Source organism: Panthera tigris, chromosome B1 (assembly GCF_018350195.1).
Source record: "Panthera tigris isolate Pti1 chromosome B1, P.tigris_Pti1_mat1.1, whole genome shotgun sequence".
NCBI classification, from domain to species: domain Eukaryota; kingdom Metazoa; phylum Chordata; class Mammalia; order Carnivora; family Felidae; genus Panthera; species Panthera tigris.
Genome location: NC_056663.1, coordinates 149194461 through 149214046, shown reverse-complemented (window position 1 = coordinate 149214046; position 19586 = coordinate 149194461). Strand labels below are relative to the sequence as shown.

General features: G+C 35.0%; 1 protein-coding gene across 2 annotated transcripts in view; it reads right to left on the bottom strand.

Annotated features, from left to right (window-relative positions):
- Positions 1-19586, bottom strand: part of UBA6 (ubiquitin like modifier activating enzyme 6) — a 90012-nt gene that overhangs the window by 51049 nt on the left and 19377 nt on the right. The window contains exons 3-7 of one of the 2 annotated variants that reach the window (XM_042984425.1): positions 16981-17098; positions 12051-12145; positions 11492-11520; positions 6942-7036; positions 6297-6408 (exon numbers count right to left, since the gene is read on the bottom strand). In XM_042984425.1, the coding sequence (XP_042840359.1) occupies positions 6297-6408; positions 6942-7036; positions 11492-11520; positions 12051-12114 (300 nt within the window). In that variant the 5' untranslated portion in view covers positions 12115-12145; positions 16981-17098. The remainder of the gene's footprint in view (positions 1-6296; positions 6409-6941; positions 7037-11491; positions 11521-12050; positions 12146-16980; positions 17099-19586) is intronic. The other variant, XM_042984424.1, reaches the window with a different exon arrangement.

Below are 19586 nucleotides of genomic sequence, written 5' to 3'. Positions count from 1 at the left end.
AAAGAACAGTAACAGGCTGACTTAGTAAGTTTGTAAATACAGTAAAATCACATCTTAGACTTAGCATACACTGAATCTAATTTGTGTTTCATCACAAATTCTCAGCCATTATTTTTTTGGAATATTGACCTTTCCTAATGTTCTTTCAGAAATTTAATCTCATGAATTGAACCTTTTCACTTAAGCTTGTATTTCTTTTAATTTCTCTTTCATACTTACTCTAATTTCTAAAGGTTGTAGTCTCAGTAATCTCAGCTCTTTCAATTCACTAATTCTTACACTAGTTGTATCTATCCACTGTTTAATCTATTCACTGAGTTTTAATTTTTAAGACAATATTTTCGTTTCTAAAAATTCGACTGGTTCTTTATCACATCTGCCTGATTCTTTTTAATTATTTCCATATTGTATATTTAATTCCTTCTTTTAAAATTCAATTTGGACATCTATGTTTTTTAGTCCCTATCCGATAATTCTATTATCTGAAATTCCTGGAGGTTAATTCTATTATTTGTTATATCCATTGACCTTTCATCACACTGAACTGCCTGTCTTGCTATTTTGTACTCTGAACTCATCTTCAAAGAGGCTCCATATACTGGAATATACTATGGCTTAGTTGAACATAGATTTCTCTGTAGTTGTTTAGTTTTCTTTCTGTCTGGCATTCCAGGATATTGACAGTAGCTTAGTACTATTTATGTTTTGAATTCCCAGCTTGGGAAATTTTAGATTACAAAGAATTATAAAGTTTATCTCCAAACCTGGGTCAGAATAGGCATATGGTTGTGAATTCCCAGAGGAGATCATTATTTTTTCATCCAGAGCTCAAGAAAAAACAGGCAATCTTGTTCTGAGGTGCAAAGACTGTCCTCATCCACCTTTCACTGAGAGTGTAGTTCTCTGAGGTTCTAACTTTACAAAAAGGGGGTAGGTCTCAATTCCATTTCTCTATCTCATGTAAACCTACTTGGGATCTTCGGTTTCTGTGTTACCACTAATTCCTAAGAAATGGGGTTACTGAGATCAGCAACTCCAATGTGAAAGTGACCACAGCAAATAAATAGTTTACTCATCTTCTTTTAGCTACCTATTTATTTTTGGTCTCTGAGCATTTTATTTTGAGCTCAGCTACTCATTTAAAAGACGTCTATCAGGGGCGCATGGGTGGCTCAGTCGGTTAAGTGTCCGTCTTCAGCTCTGGTCATGAACTCCTAGCTCGTGGGTTCAAGTCTCACATTGGACTCTGTGTTGACAGCTCAGAGCCTGAAGCTTGCTTTAGATTCTGTGTCTCCCTCTCTCTCTGCCCCTCCCCTGCTTGCCCTCTGTCTCTCTCTCAAAAATAAACATTAAAAATTTTAAAAAGTCTATCAAAAATCAAATCAGCAATCAAAAAACTCCCAGAAAACAAAGGCCAGGACCAGATGGATTCACAGGCAAAGTCTACCAAACATTTAAAGAAGAGTTAATACCTATTCTTAAACTATTCCAAAAATAGAAGAGGAAGGAAAACTGAAATTCATTCTATAAGGCCAGCATTACTCTGATTCTAAACCAGATAAAAACACTACAAATAAAAAGACAAAACTATAGTCCAAAATCTCTGAGAAACACAGATACAAAAATCTGTAAGAAAATATTATTAGTAAACTGAATTCAACAATACCTTAAAAAACCCGTTCTACCATGATCAGTCGGGATTTATTCTAGGGAAGCAAGGGTGGGGTTCAATATTTATAAATCGATCAAAATTATAAATGATAATTAACAAGAGAAAGAATAAAAACCATATGATCATCTCAATCTCAACAGATGAAGAAAAAGCTTCTGACAAAGTACAATGTCCACTTGTGAATGAAAACTCTGAACAAAGTAGGTTAACAAGTAAAATACCTAAACATAACAAAGGCCATATATAAAAAACCCACAGCTAATATTTTTTACTCAATGGTGAAAAACTGAGAGCTCTCCCTTTAAGATCAGGAATAAGTCAAGCATGCCCACTCTTACCACTTTTATTCAAAATAGCACTGGAAGTCTTAGCTGCAGTTATCATACAAGAAAAAGAAAAGGCAGTCAAACTGGTAAGGAAGAGGTAAAGCAGTCTATTTGCAGATGACATGATACTATAAACAGAAAACCTTAAAGACTCCACCAAAAAAACTACTAGAACTGATAAATGAATTCATTAAAATTACAGGTTACAAAATTAATATACAGAAATCTCGTTTTATACATCAATATAAAGTACCAGAAAGAGAAATTAAGAAAGCAATCCTATTTACAATTGCACCAAAAATAATAAAATACCTAAAAATAAAATTAACCAAGGAGGTAAAATACCTTTACTCTCAAAACTCTGAAACACCGATGAAAGAAATTAAAGACGCAATACAACCAATGGAAAGATATTCCATCCTCATGGATTAGAAGAATTAATATTGCTACAAAGTCCATACTATCCAAAGCAATCTAGAGATTCAATGTAATCCCTATCAAAATACCAACAGCATTTTTCACAGAACTACAACAAATAATACTAAAATTTGTATATAACTACAAAAGACCCCAAATAGCTAAAGCAATCTTTAGAAAGAACAAAGCTTGAGGTATCACAATCCCAGATTTCAAGATATACTACAAAGCTGTAGAGTCAAAACAGTATGGACACACATAGATCAATGAAACAGAATAGAGATCCCAGAAATAAACCCATGCTTATATGGTCAATTAATCTGCAACAAAGGAGGCAAGAATGTACAGTGGGGAAAAGATAGTTTTCCACAAATGGTGCTGGGAAAACTGGACAGCTACATATGAAAGAATCAAACTGGACCACTTTCTTACACCACACACAAAAATAAACTCAAAATGGATAAAGATCTAAATGTGAAACCTGAAACCATGAAAATCCTGGAAGAGAACACAGGCAGTAATCTCTCCGATATTTACCATAGCAACATTTTTCTAGATATGTCACCTTGGGCAAGGGAAACAAAAGCAAAAATAAATGATTGAGACCATAACAAAATAAAAAGTTTTTGCACAGTGAAGGTAACTATCAACAAAATGAAAAGGCAATCTACTAAATAGAAGATATTTGCAAATGATGTATCTGATAAGGTGCTCATATGCAAAGTTTGTAAAGAATTTATACAATGCAACACCAAAATCCCAAATAATCTGATCAAAAACCAAGCAGAGGACCTGAACAGACATTTTTCAAACACATCAGATAGCCAACAGACACATGAAAAGATGTTCAACATCACTCAACATCAGGGAAATGCAAATGAAAACCACAACGAGGTATTTCATCATATTTGTCAAAAATGGGTAGAATCGGGGTGCCTGGGTGGTTCAGTTGGTTAAGCATCTGACTTTGGCTCAGGTCATCACCTAACGGCTGATGCTCTGTATCAGGGCAGGGGAATGCATGGTGGGAATGCAAATTGGTGCAACCACTGTGAAAAACAGTATGGAGGTTCCTCAAAAATTGAAAATAGAAATACCATATGATCCAATAATTCCACTACAGAGTATTTACCCAAAGAAAACAAAAATGCTAGTTTGAAAAAAATATATGAACTCCTGTTTACTGCAGCATTATTTATATTAACCAAGATATGGAAGCAACCCAAGTGTCCATCAACAGATAAATGGATAAAGAAGATGTAATATTTACATGTGATGGAATATTACTCAGTCATAAAAACAAAATAAGATCTTGCCATTTGCAACAACATGGATGGACCTACATAGTATTATGCTAAATGAAAGAAGTCAAAGAAAAATACTATATGATTTCACTTGCAGTTGGAATATAAAACAAATTAACAAAGAAATAAAAAAAAAACCAGACTTCTAAACAGAGAGAACAAAATGGTGGTTGCCAGAGGGGAGATGGTAGAGGGACTAGTGAAATAGGTAAATAGGATTAAGAGGTACAAACTTCCAGTTACAAAATAAGTAAGTCACAAAGATGACAAATACAGCATTGGGAATATAGTTAAAATAGTTTAATACATTGCTTGGTGATAGATGGTGACTACACTTATCATGGTGAATACTGAGTAATGCACAAAACTGTTCACTCATTACACTGTATACCTGAAATTAACCTAACACTGTGTGTGTGTTAATTATACCTCAATAAAAAATAAAAACATAAAAGGAAGTCTATTACATAAATCTACGTAAGAAGTCTATTACACATCTTTGTAGAAGATGGATTTCAAGTTATCTAGTCCAGAACAGAAGTTTACACTGGTTTTCAAATTGGTGTGACATAATAATAATAAATATACCTTTTGGTCATTATCCAAGGTTCCTGACACATAGCTCCTAAAAACTCTTGCAATTTCCTATAGAAGAGCTATAGAGACATTTTTCATTATGTATTTAGTTTTATCCCAGATCCTGAAATAGCTCCAGAGTGATAAAGGTTAAATAATGATGTCTTTTGTTATTCATAACAAGCCTCTTTTACCCACACCTGAGTTTAGATTAATGAAATAACTTTGAGGCCCCCTAAGAATGGGAGCTGATTGCCAGGGGAACGAACCTTGTGATTTGTGAGTGAGAACTTTCAGCCCTATCTCTTAGACCTCCAGGGAGAGAGGGGCTGGAGACTGACTTAATCACCAAAGGCCAATCATTTAATCATTCATGCTTCCATAATGAAGCCTTCATGAAAACCTCAACTATGGGCTCAGAGAGCTTCCAGATTCATGCCAGGAACATGGCATACTTGGAAAGGGCATGGAAGCTCAGCCCCCCTTTTCCATTCATTGCCTTATGCATCTCTTCCATCTGACTGTTCCTTTGTTACAGCTTTTATAATAAACCAGTAATCTAATAAGTAAACGGTCTTCCTGTGTTCTGTGAGCCACTCTGACAAATTAATTGGACCCTAAGAGAGGGACATGGAAACCTCTGATTTATAGCCAGCCCTCAGAGGAACAGGTAACAACCTGGATTTGTGATTGATGTCAGAAAGTGGACAGAGAGGGGCTCTTGTGGGAATGAATCCTTAACTTGTGGGATCCGAAGCTATCTTCTCCAGGTAGATAGTGTCAAAACTGAATTGAACTGTAGGACACTGAAGGTGTCCAAGGAGTTTGGAGAACTGCTTGGTTTGGGGGAAAAACCCACACACATATGGTCACACAGTGTGAAAAGTACTGAGTAGAGGTGAAACACAGGAGTGTTCTTCCCCAAAGGGCAACATCATAATTTAATCACAGAAAATCAGGGTCAACCTAGTTGCTTTTGAAACATCTAAGGTGCTAGGAAATGTTGTTGTTTTTAAAATTTATTCATTTATTTTGAGAGAGAAAGAGAATGAGAAGGGGAGGAGGGGAGGGAGGGAGGGAGAGAGAGAATGAGAGAATGAGAGAATGAGAGAATGAGAGAGAGAGAGAGAGAGAGAGAGAGAGAGAAAGAGAAGAATCTCAAGCAGGCTCCATGCTGCCAGCAGACAGCTTGATACGGGGCTTGATACCATGAACCATGGGATCATGACCTAAGCTGAAATCAAGAGTCAGACACTTAGAACTGACTGAGTCACCCAAGCAGCCTTTTTCTTTTTTTAAAAAATTTATTTTGAGAAAGAGAGAATTGTTGTTAACTAAAGTTAACCTTAACTAAAGCAGACTGAATGTTGATCCACATATTTTACTTCTGCCATCAGATTATATACTGATTATATATCATCAGCTTATATATCATCCTTTGCCCATGGCCTTCATAAGAGCAGAGTATACCTTCCTGCTCAACTTTGGTCTTGACCATGTGACTTGCTTTGACTAATGAAATATAAATAGAAGTAACATGAATGGAAGATTGAAGTGTGCTTGGATAGTTGGACTTGCCCCTTTACACTTCTTTTATTGGTATGACACCATGTCCTCGGTAGCCTCCTGGTCCCAGAAGAGAGGCATATGGAGAAAAACCCAGGCTCTACAGTTCAAGGTCAGCCTAGAACAGCTGAACTCCAAATGACATGCAGATGGAGGATAAAGAAATAAATACATGTTGCTATAAACCACTGAGTTTTGGGTAGTTTTTATGCACATAACTATGAAAGTAGCTGACTGATATAATGGCTTTGTCAATATCTCAGGCCCTTTCCCTAAAATGGAGCATTTGAAAGGTATTCTAAAGGAAGTATTTTGACCTGCAATTTTTTGCTCTGCTCAACAGACTAGGTTTAATTAGTTACACTACGATAATACTTACAACTATATATATATATATATATATATATATAAACTAACATAAAATAGAGTACCAACCTGGTATTTATCTAAGAAGGAGAGATCTGTGGTTTCATTTAAAGGAATAGAAGATGATGTGACATGAACGTAAGGATTGAGTTCTGCAATATGTTGAAGTACAGCTTCAGCCCTAAAAAAAAAAAAAAAAAAAAAAAAAAAGGACTTTTACTACTCTTTCATTCAATATATTCAATCCCTCATACCTGGACACTTTGACAACATCAGAGAAACCTGAATGTTAGAAAATTTCAATGGAAATTTAACAAACTGTAGAGGAAGAAAGAAGCTAAGACTTACTTATTTTTATAGACAACTACGCACTCTTGAAATGTAGTATACTGTTACATTCCATAGTAAGCCACACAATCTCAAAGTGTACCCTAGTTCCAACCTCTTCAAGCTTTTTAAGAATAAAGCAATAATAAAGACCTTTAACAATCTTAAAATTCACTTCTAGGTAGCAATGTGAGTGTATTAAAATTTTCACAAATCTAAATAATTAAATAAGTATATGTTAATACTTATTTATCTATGGTGATGTGTTATGGGGATGAGTCAAACAACTATCAATGAGTTAGTGTTTTAGGCACAGAAAATACCCTATGTAATTGTGAGAGTAAAAAAAAAATTCTATGATAAAACATCAAAATATCTCATCTTCACCTGTTTCTCATATTAACAACATCATCTTCACAGAGAAAGAAGTTGGCTCCTAGATCCCATGCTTGGCATTTTTCTGTATCATGAATGGTAAGTGCCTTCAAAAAAGGGAAAAATCTCTGTTAAAGTCAGGGATAAGACAAGGATGCTCACTATCTCCAATTTCATTTACATTGTATCAGAAGTATTACCCAGTGTAATTAGACATAGAGAGGAATAGGAAGCTTAAGAATTAGAAAGGATCTAAAGCTGGATTCATTCACAGATGATATGACCATATACATCTGGAAACCCAGGAAAATTAATGGAAAAACTACTTTAAACCATATGAGAATTTCAATTTAGGAAAGTAGCATGTTGTATTAAAATACAATCAAAAGAATTCACATAAACATTTCCAAATGCTCCATGTTCTAAGTAAAAAAAGATAACAACATTTGGAAAGAATATTTTCAACTTGTATCAGAGGACATATCTTACAGAAAAAGGGGCAAAGTATATGAACATGGAGAATACTGAAAAAGAAATGCATATGGCCCTTTAAAATATTTAGGAATGTTCAACTCTACTCAAGAATGAAATATGTTTTCTCATTTATTAGAATGGCATCAATCCAAAAGTTTGACAATATACTTTACTGGAGAGTGACATGAATCAGGCATTCTTATATGTTATTGGTGAGAATGTAAAATAGCATAACCTCAGTGGAAAAGAACTTGGTAATCTCTAGTGAAATAACATGTGCTTCTATCCTTGGACATAACAATTCCGCTTTTAAGAATCTATCATAAAGGCACACTGGGAAAGATTAAAAATGATATACGTACAAAGGTATTAACTGCAGCACTACTTGTAATAGAAAAAGACTGAAAATAATTAAAATGTCTACAAGTAAGGAATTGGGTATAATAATATACATCCATGCAATGTATACCTGTACAGCTATAAAAAAATGAAACATATATATTTATCATTAAGGAATAATCCCAGGATATGCTGTTAAGTGATAAAGAGCAAGGTGGAAGAAAGTATGGCACTTATTAAGAGAGGCAGCTGAGAGTAAATTTGTATACACAAATATATATAGATTTGCATATTTGTATGCATGTATTTGCTTATATTTCAAAACATGAAAAAAAGGGGGTGACCTAATAAGGGAAGGAGGGAATAGGGTAAAGAGAAGGTAGCCTTACCTGAATAAAGCTTGTTTTATAAATTCTACTTTTTAAAAAAATGTTTATTTTTTGGGAGAGAGAGACAGAGTGCAAGTGGGGTAGGGGCAGAGAGAGAGGGAGATACAGAATCTGAAGTAGGCTCCAGGCTCTGAGCTGTCAGAACATAGCCCGACGTGGGGCTCGAACCATGAACCACAAGATCATGACCTGAGCCGAAGTTAGACATTCAACCGACTAAGCCACCCAGGTGCCCTCATAAATTCTGCTTTGAATTATATAAGTCTCATAATAGTAAAATTTAATTAAATTTAAACGTGATCCCCAGAAATCCAGAAAAAAATGAATGGAGAAAACTATCTACTGAATATGTTGCATAACTACCCAAAGGAATTATTTAAAGTGACTTTAAAAAGTAGTTAATTTGCCTGCCAAATCTAGACAGGATATATCCTAAGGATGAAAAAGAAAAAATTAGGGGTGTCTGGGTAGCTCAGTGGGTTGAGCATCTGACTTTGGCTCAGGCCATGATCTCGTGGTTCATGAGTTTGAGCCCCATAGTGGGTCTGCTGCTATCAGCCTGTCAGCCCAGAGTCCTCTTGGGATCTTCTGTACTCCTCTCTCTCTGACCCTCCCCTGCTCATGCTCTCTCTCTCTCAAAAAATAAATATAATTTTAAAAATAAAATAAAGTGGGGCACCTGGATGACTCAGTCGGTTGAGCATCCGACTTTGGCTCAGGTCATGATCTCACAGTTCGTGAGTTTAAGCCCCACATTGGGCTCACTGCTGTTAGCCTGTCAGCACAGATCCCGCTTCAGATCCTCTGTCCCCTTCTCTCTGCCCCTCCTCTGCTTGTGCTCTCCCAAAAGATAAGCATTAAAAAAAATAATAAATCATAAATGGTTTTCAATAATTATATTGCTATTAATAATATTAGAACTGCTATGCTGAATCTATATCATAAATAGGTGTAACATAGGATAAAGCAAGTATGTAATTAGGTTCATGTCATTAAGACTCAAACCCTTACAGTAAGAGATAAAGATACAAAATCATAAAATCAAAGAAGTAGATATGCTGTGGTCCTAAACTTGAAACTCAGATATTTCAGTGTTCACTCAGGATGAATGTTCTAGATCTGTCCACTGAAAAGACTTCATCATTAGTGACAAAGACCACTGGGGTTAGGTCAAAAGGACTCAAGAAGTTGAAGAAGATCCTAACAAGCAAAGATGAAACAATTTAAGCATAAATGAGAATAACAACTACACTAGATCAAAACAAATCATGTATGTTTAAATTCATGAGTTTATTATGACGTTCAGGTACAAACAAGCCACACAAGTTCACTAGTCACTGTTAGTGGATGATAGGGAAACCACTGATTTTGAAAACTGGTAAATAAAGGCTGAAAAAAAACCAACAAGTATTTATCTTGCCTTTTGTACAAGTGCAAACTATACTTTAGTGAAACCAAATATGTGAATGGAGAATTGTCTTTCTAAATTATTCCAGCTAACAAATCAAAAAGGACAGAATTAGAATATCATTATCCCTAATAAAATAATGAATCTAGGCAATGATCATTATTATCAGTAATAATCAAAACAAGGACAACAGATTATGATTTCCTCTTGATGAGAAAAATATAAAATCATCTGTGAAACAGTAGTGCCAAAACAATCAAATCTGAACCTGAATCTCTGGATTCAGTTTACAGGAAATCTCTGTACCAGTTTATATGAAATACAAGGGTAGAGGTACATGTAGTAAATGACCTGTTGTTAGTTACAAGTGCATTGTAAGGGTAAATAAATATCAGGGAAGGGAACTATATAGATTAAAAGAAATCAAACTCAGTATATGGACTTTACTTGGATCCTAATTAGAACAAACCAAAAAAAAATTTTCGTACGACATTTGGGAAAATTTGAACTCTAACTAGATATTTGATGACTGATATAGATAGGCTTGTAAGATGGCCCTAATGATTCCCAGTTCCTGGTACTCAGGCCTTTGCATAATTCCTTTTCCATACATTTGTAAACTAGTGAAACTATTTGCTTTTAGCAAATAAGCATAGATAATGAAATGTCACTTCTGAGATTAGGTTGCAAAAGACTGGTTTGTTTTGCTAGTACACTTCCTTTCTAGTCATCTTGTTTAGCTTACTCTGATGAAGCAAACTGCCATATTGTGAGCTGCCTAATGGAGAGGATCACATGTCAAGGAACTGAGGGTGATCTCCAACCAAGAGCCAGCAGGGAACTGAGATGGGAACGTGAAGTGGAATGACCTTGCTACTGAATCCTGTCAATCATCATGCGAGCAAGCTTGGGAAGCAGATTATTCCCCTAGCCTGGAGATGACTGCAGCCCTGCCAATGTCATGATTAGAGCCTCATGAAAGACCCTCAAACAGAGGAACCAGCTAAGTTGCACGCAATTCTTGACCCTGAGATAAGTGTTGTTAAGTTGCCAAGTTTTGGGGTAATTTGTTTTCAGCAATAGATAACTAAGACGATGATATTAACAAAATGGTTACATTTTAAGGTGCAAAAATGGCTTTGTGGTTATGCTTTCAAAAGGTACCCTTATCTTTTAGAATTATATACTAAAATATTTAAGAATGATATAATAGGATGTCTGAGTATTATATCAAAATAATTTGGTGGCTGGGGAGCCATGAGGAATGGGAAGGAGATACATGGAACAAATCTGTCTACGAGCATGCAATTGCAGCTGCATGATGTGTACATGGGGTTTTGTTAAAACTATGCTATTTTGGGGATGCCTGGGTGGCTCAGTCTGTTAAGCGTCCAACTCCTGATTTCATCTCGGGTCATGATCTCACCGTTTGTGAATTCAAGCCCTGTGTCAGGCTCTGCGCTGATAGTGCAGAACCTGCTTGGGATTCTCTCTCTCCCACTCTCTCTGCCCTTCCCTGGCTCCTGCTCTCTCAAAAAATAAACAAACTTAAAAAAAATTCCATTTTCATAAAATTTTGGAATTTTCTAGAATATCTTTTTTTTTTTAAAGAAAAAAATACAGCACTAAAACAATTTTGCTGCTGGGGCACCTGAGTGGCTCAGTCAGTTAAGTGACCTATTCTTGGTTTCAGCTGAGGTCATGATCTTATGATTTGTGGGATTGAGCCCCATGTCAGGCTCTGTGCTGACAGTGTGGAGCCTGCTTTGGATTCTCTCTCTCCCTCTGCTGGTTGCTCACTCTCTCTCTCAAAATAAATAAACTTAACAAAAAAAAAAGTTTTGCCACTAAATGAAGATGCAAAAACTAAGCCAAAATGTAAGTAATACTACCACTACTGAGGATGGAAAAAAAATCACAATTATTCTAACCAAGGACATTTATTCACTTACCTTAATTCCTGCAAGAACAAGATTCTTTGCTATAAAGGGGAAAAAAAAAAAAAGAAAAAGAATAGCTTAATATTAGGAATGTATTTTAGATACTCTTCATGGAGCTTGGACACATCTTTAACTGGAGAATTTAACTTTTTTTTTTTTTTTTTACTACCAAAGTATAAGTTCCTTAAAAAATACAGATGAACAAAAAGGAAAAAATTAAATTTTCTAAAACCATACCACACAGAAGTAATCACTCTTAAAATTTTATAGTATTATTCTAGACATGTTGTTACAAATATATGTTTGTATGCACTCTATCATAAGTAAGGATACAGAAATGATCATTAATTGCTATTAACATCACAAAGAGAAACAAGAGAGTCATTACTGATTCCTTTAGGAAGAATATAGCAGTATTATGAAACAATGTTGCTGAAAGAACCAAAACAATCTTTTCAAGGTGTTGGATCGAATTCCCTTTATAGGAAATAGTACAAGGGGAAGAAATTAAATTCTTTAACTTATGTTGCTCAAAGTGTAATATAAAATTATGAATAAAAATACTACTTACCAATTTCCAAACCAAGACCACCCATACCACTTAAGAAAACATGGGACTTGGCCATCTTCTGCATTGCTGTGTCTCCAAGAACGTACCTCTGTCGACTATAGGTAATACACAATAAAAACCAATACATTATTTCACCAAAAGTATCTATCCTTTAAAGTTGTTTGCAAACTAACAGCCTAACAACTAGATCCTGCCCACATACTTGTTTTGGATCACTTGCAGTGTTCAACATTTCTAAATTAATTGCCAAATAGATGACATATTGAGAAAAAAAATGAGTATTTGGCACCACATTCCCTTGTGGCAACAAACAGATGGAGTTGAGTAGGAGTTGCTCTGTTTAGACAAGGAGGACTCTGCTCCAGATTTGCCACAGTTCCCATCCTGGTCCTTTCATTTATTACCTCAGGGGCCACTACAAGCATTTAAGTTTGGTATCTCTGCTTTAAACTTGTCACTGTAAACAGAATTTGAGACCAAAAAAAAAAAAAAAAATCACTGCTTTTCTTGGAGAGGACTTAAGCAGTTTCAAACATTATTTTATTTATTTCTTTTTTTAAGTAATATCTATGTCCATTGTAGGGCTCGAACTCCTGACCCTGAGATCAAGAGTCACATGCTTTATAAACTAAGCCAGCCAGGTGCCCTGGAACATTATTTTAAAGTATAAATACTGATAAAGCATGTAAGTGATCTTGTTAAGCCATCCATCCTAATAGCCACAGGCAGCATTACAATGGGAATTTCAAAAAATACACATTGGCTATTTTAAAAAATTAGATACAATAATAAAGCCAAAAAAGAAAGTTTATCTGAAAGAACAGTGATAAACTTGATGATTAAGTTACTGAAGATAATGTACATTCTAGTGGATTCTGACAAAAATCATTGGAAGGATGAGTTCAGTATAAATAAATGAACCCTTTGGTTTACAAATACTTCTTTTGGAATTCACAACATACACGCTAGTTTAATGTATGTTTGTTTAGTATACAGATGTTTGATTAATTTTCATATTTTAGCTATTTATATTCAATATACAAGTCTGAAAAGGGGTTTCTTGTCTAGTCAGAAGAAACTTTATAAACACAAGCTGTCATTTCCTTCCATATTCCTACAAAATATAATAAAACCTAGACTTTTCTTTTTAAATCAGTACTTACCATTTATTTCAGAGATCAAAACTATTATTATTATTATTATTCATCAAATATTTGCTGAACACCTACTATAGTATGTATGGAATAGTGTATTATATAGTCTTGCCAACCTTATTTGTGTTCCCCTAAACAATATACTTAAGTTTTGTCTGTTTTGGAAATTCACATAAAAGGGAGCATTTTGAATGGTGTCTTCTGTGTCATCCCTCTTTTGAATGAAATTGAATTTATGAGATTTATTTATTATCAATGCATGTAAGCTATTAGTTTTCAGTTGTTTTAGTCTATTGTATTATACTATCCTACTGTAATAACACACCATAATTTAACCATTCTATAGCTTTGTAGCATGATTATTTATTTATTTTTTTAGTAATCTCTACACCTAACATGGGGCTCAAACTCACAACCCCAAGATCAAGAGCTGCATGCTCTTCCACCTGAGCCACCTACGCACCCCTGCTATTCTATAGTTTTGGACAGTTATAGTGAGCTATGAACATTACTTTTTTTTTTTAATGTTTATTTATTTTTGAGAGACAGAAAGAGAGAGAGCAAGCAGGGAAAGGGCAGAGAGAATCGTGAGATCATGACCTGAGCCAAAGTTAGACGCTTAACCGACTGAGCCACCCAGGTGCCCGAGACTATAAACATTCTTACATATGTCTCATGAAACACAAGTGTATACAGCAGTTTCTATAAATATATATAGCATAAATCTAGGAGAGGAAATGCAGGGATAACTTTACTATCTAATGCCAAACTTTTCCCAAAGTATACCAAATAACTGTCCTGCAGTATACTGAAGCTCGTGTAGTTTCATATCCTTAATGTGCAGGAAAAAGTTAACATGAATAGGGCTAGCCCTTGGCTGATGTCTTCTATTTTGTTTTTTCCTAATTTCCTAAAATAATAACTCATCAGTTTTCAGGTTTTCTTTCCTAAAATATACATGTAAAACTTTAACTGATCTTAAAGAGCATTCCAAATTTTGATACATAGTACTTCATGATTATTTTCTGGTTTTAATTATGATTCTTTTTTGATTTACAGGTTAATCTGAAGTTTATTTTAAAATTTCTAATTACATGGGGAATATTCTATTTATCTCTTATGTTAACTTCTAGCCTGAATGCATTGTGAAAAGAAATTACAATCTATATGATTTCATTTTTTAATATTTGAGAATTTTTTTAGTCAATTTTGCAAATGTTCCATGTGTTCTTTTTTTATTTAGTTAGTTAACATAGCGTGCAACATTGGTTTCAGGAGTAGAATTCAGTGATTTATCACTTACATACAACACCCAATTGATCATCACAAGTGCTGTCCTTAATACATATCACCCATCCACCACCCTTCATCAACCCTCAGTTCGTTCTCTATTGTTGACTCTCTTGTGGTTCGTTTCCCTCTACAGTAGGAAAATGACATTGGTTGTTGTTTTACAGTTGGTTAGAAACAGCATTCTTTACACGTGCATTATAGTAATTTTAATAACCATGTTGAAGACCTCTATACTCATTCTGATTTTTTTGTCTGCTTGTTCTCTTGATTAGTAAAAGCAACATTTAAATCCCTCCACCAATATGACAGTAAATATGTCTATTCTTGTATATCAATACCTAAACAGTGCTGACATGTAGGAAAAACTGCTAACATTGAGTGTTTATTATGCGCCACATTGTTTTAATGTTTTACTTGTATTAACTAATTTAATCCTCACAAAAATTCTGTAAGTTCTATCATATTCCCATTTATACAGAGAGGAAAACTTAAGCACAGAGAAATTAAGTAATTTAATTTAAGTACTTTAAAAATAGTGGATATAAGTTTCAATCCAGACAGTCTGGCCTTGGCATTCATACTTTTTTTTTTTTAATGTTTATTTAGTTTTGAGAGAGATCACAAGTGGGAGAGGGGTAGAGGGGGACAGAGGATCTGAAGTGGGTTCTATGAGTCCAATGTGGGGCTCGAACTCATGAACCGTGAGATCATGACTTGAGCCAAAGTCAGATGCTCAACCAACTGAGCCACCCAGGCACCCAAGCATCCATACTATGGCATCCATACTATGCCACACTGCAAGTTGATTAAGAAAGTCAAATGTTTCTGGGGTACCTGGGTGGCTCAGTTGATTAAGCGTCTGACTTTGGCTCAGGTCATGATCTTGCAGTCTGTGAGTTCAAGCCCCACATCGAGCTCTGTGCGGACAGCTCAGAGCCTGGAGCTCAGAGCCTGGAGCTCAGAGCCTGGAGCTTGCTTCAGATTCTGTCTCCCTCTCTCTCTGCCACTCGCCTGCTCACACTCTATCTCAAAAAACAAAAATAAATTAAAAAAATAAAAAAGAAAAAGAAAAAAAGAAAAAAAAAACCTCAGTTCCCTGACCTAACTCTTCCTTACCCAGAATTCTATACACTGAAGGCAACCAATCTGAATTTTTTTGTTTCTTCTAATATTTACACCCCTTTTTTTCAATAATATGTTTCTACTTCTATTTCTTGATTTTTCTGTTTTACATATAACCTATTAACTTCCTACTGACATGACTAATCTTTCTGTAATACAAATCTGGTCAAATTATTCTCCTAGTTTAAAAATTCCAGTGGTTTCCTATTTCCCTTTGATTAAGTCCAGATACTAATATTAGCCACAAGGCCATTCATAATCCAGTCTCTGTTTGGCTCTCTAGTCTTATCTTTAGTCACTCCTCCATCAAACTCCATGTTCCAGGAATACTAAAGGTTTTTAGTTCCACAAACGTGGTATGCTGTCTTTGGCCAATAGACATTTTTCTGGGGCATTCCTCTTCCTCAATATTTTATTCCTGAAAAATTCCTACTCATCCTCCGGTCTCAGCTTATACATGATTTTCCACCATGATGTGTCCCACAACACCACTAAACTTCTTCAATACAGTGTTGGACATCTTTTATGTGCATCCATGACATCCTACATTCAATCTATTACAACATTTACCACAATGTATTTTCACTACTTTTCTATTTTTCCTAGGAGATTGTAGCTTCCTTAAGGCAGGGCGTTTGCTTTATTTACTATTGTTTTTTCAGTGGTCAACAGGGTCTGACATACTATAGACACACAAAAACAACTTGCTAATTTAATGAAATGAATTGGCACATAAGAACAAGAACAACACGTTTATGCGCTACCTAGCAGAGAACCTGAATTCTTTTTTCTATATTCAGAGTCACAGGAACTACTTAAAAAATGTTTTTTTTTTTTATCTCAGACTTGTTCTCATGTATTATTTTTAAGATTACTTAGGTAAATAATGAATAGCCACGACACAAATGTGGTTGTAATACAGACAAAAGGATAACACAAAGATATATAAACCAAAGTTTTTCAAAGAATCATAAATTCTCAGACAGATTCTCAGCAGTCACCTAAATCACCTATGTTTTCAATGTTTGACCACCAAGAGGAAGGGTACTAATTAAATACCTATTTTGTCCTAGGCAATGTCAGGGTACTCGGTAATTGACACTTAATTCTATGAAGTTCATACTGTTAATAAGTGCACAGATGGGATTTAAAGAGCCTAGAGTATAACCTCACATCCAGCACTGTTATGTTATAGCTTATTCTATTAAGTGGATACCTAACGTATCAGTGAAAGTGTCCAGCAGAAAGAAATTATCAAGGCTATCTACTCTACTCTTAGAGAGCCTTATTCACTAAAGATTCTCCTTTTTATGATGGTATGATATCTTCCTACAATTTTCACCCACTATTCCTAATTTTACCTCCTTGGGGCCAAAGGGAACTCCTCTAATCCCTCTTCAATGTGACAGCCCTCCAAACATTTGAAGATGGTATTCAGGTTCCACAGTCTTCTTTCTCCAGGCTAAACATCTCCAGTTCCTTAAACAATTCCAAACACGACATCATTTTGAGTCCCCCTCAACACTCTAATCAATTTCTTCTGGATGTTATTTCAATTATCTTCGTCACGCATTCATAAATTGATTAAAATATCTATCTCAAGCCAGGCACTGGCACTGTGTAGGGGCCATAATAATAACAACCTCATATAGATACTATGAGGATTAAATTAAGTAAGATAAAATATATGAAATACCTAGCAAAATGAATCAAATAATTCATTATTAAGTACTATATAAAGAAGTACTGGAAACTAAGGAAACATGAAATATGGAAGAGGGGGTAATTATTTCTATCAGCGTAGGTCATGGGAAGCTTCCCAGATGAGCTTCATCCATGTTGAATTCTGAAGACTTAACAGGAGTTAAAAAAATAATCAAAAAAGGAGAGGCATTCTATGACAGGAAAAAAGAAAAGCATGAAAAAGAATGGCATATAAGAGATACATAATAAATACATTAAGACTTCCACTTCTGGCTATGGTGAAGTAACAGGACCAGATTTATCTTCTGCTTGCCTTAAACAACTGAAAACTTGACAATATAAGTGAAACAACAAATTTTCAGACACTAAACAACAGGCAACTCAGGACAGTAATCTCAGAGAAGAAAAGCAAATGGGGGAGCTTTATGAATGCCCTAGCTATTGCCAAGAGAGTTTCCAGGCTGCAGTGCAGGAAGAGGAACCCAAACAGAGCTTGGTAATCTCCCTGAATTGAAGACACAGGACTGTGAATTCAAGAAAGCTAAAATTTGAAAGCAGAGAGATGCACAAAGAGAAGAGAGATCTGTAGAAGTCTTGAGTCTCTGGCTGAGTAAGATCAGCAAATGTATATGAGGAAACAGCCCCAAGCTAGAAAGAACTACCTGAAAAGAGTTGGTGAAACAAGGAAGGTTGTTTAAACAGACCCAGAAATACTTTGTGTTCTTCTCCAGCCAAGTGGAAAATTTGGATAGAATGCTCAGAAGGATTTTATATTAACAGTGGGGAAAAATCAGCCTCAGACTCAAGTCTCCTCTAATCTCACCTAACAAGGCTTAAAAGCAAGCTTTGAAAAAATAAAACTGTTTTCAAGTAATTTAACTATGTCTGTCAACAAAGCTCAAGAATATTTAAAAGAATTCAAAATAAATGCAGCACCCAAAAAGGTAAAATTCACAATGTCTGGCATACATTAAAAAATTACCAGTTATGCAAAGTAGAGAAATACAACTCATAATGAATAATAAAATTGACAATACGACAGACAGGAATGACACAGATGATAGACTTTGTAGATTAATACACTGAAATAATTATAAATATAATTCATATGCTCAAGAAGGCAAGGGAAAGCATGAGCAGCAAAACTTCTAGGGATGAAAACCACTAAATCTAAGATGAAAAAATACACTGGATGGAATTAATAACTCAACTCTGCAGAAGTGAACTTAAAGATACAAAAGAAATTTTCCAAAATGAAACAGATTGGAAAAAAACACCAAAACCCCAGAGCATAAGTGAATTGTTGGACAACTTCACTTGGCCTAATATACGTGAAATTAGAGTCCCTGAAAGAGATTGGGGAAAAAGAGAGATAAAAATATGTTTAAAGAGGGGCGCCTGGGTGGCTCAGTCGGTTGAGCGTCTGACTTCAGCTCAGGTCATGATCTCATACTCCGTGAGTTCGAGCCCCGCGTCGGGCTCTGGGCTGATGGCTCAGAGCCTGGAGCCTGCTTCCGATTCTGTGTCTCCCTCTCTCTCTGACCCTCCCCCGTTCATGCTCTGTCTCAAAAATAAATAAACATTAAAAAAATATATATATGTTTAAAGAACTAATGGCCAAAATTTTTCCAGGAATACAATCAACTCACAGACCACAATGTAAACAAATTCAAGAATAAGAAATATGAAAACTACAAGAAGGCATATCATAATTGTTTAAAACAAGATGAAGAGAAAATATTAAAAGTAATCAAGGAAAAACAGGGCACATTATTTACAGAAGAAAGAATGACAGCTGACTTTCTCCCAGGAAGCACAACAAATTAAACAGTGACCCAACATTATTAAAGCACTGAAAGTAAAAAAAAATTGTCAATCTGGAATTCTATATTCAATTACAAATAAGAAAGTATAAAGACTTTTCTAGACATATAAAAGTTGAAAGAATTCATTGCTGGCAGACCTTCACAGAAAGAAATATTACACTAAATCCTCAGGCAGACAGAATACTATACTAACTGGAAATTTAACTTACACAAAGGAATAGAGAATACCAGAAATGACAAATATGTGAATAAATATAAATGTAAATGGTGTTAACACTCCAATTAAAAGACAAAGATTGGAAGACTGAATAAAAACAAAAACCCAACTATATTGTATCTACAAGAAGCCAAATTTAAATACATAAACAAGAATAAAAGAGTATAAAAAGACAGACCATGCTACCTAAAATCAAGAGAAAACTGGATTGGTTGTATTA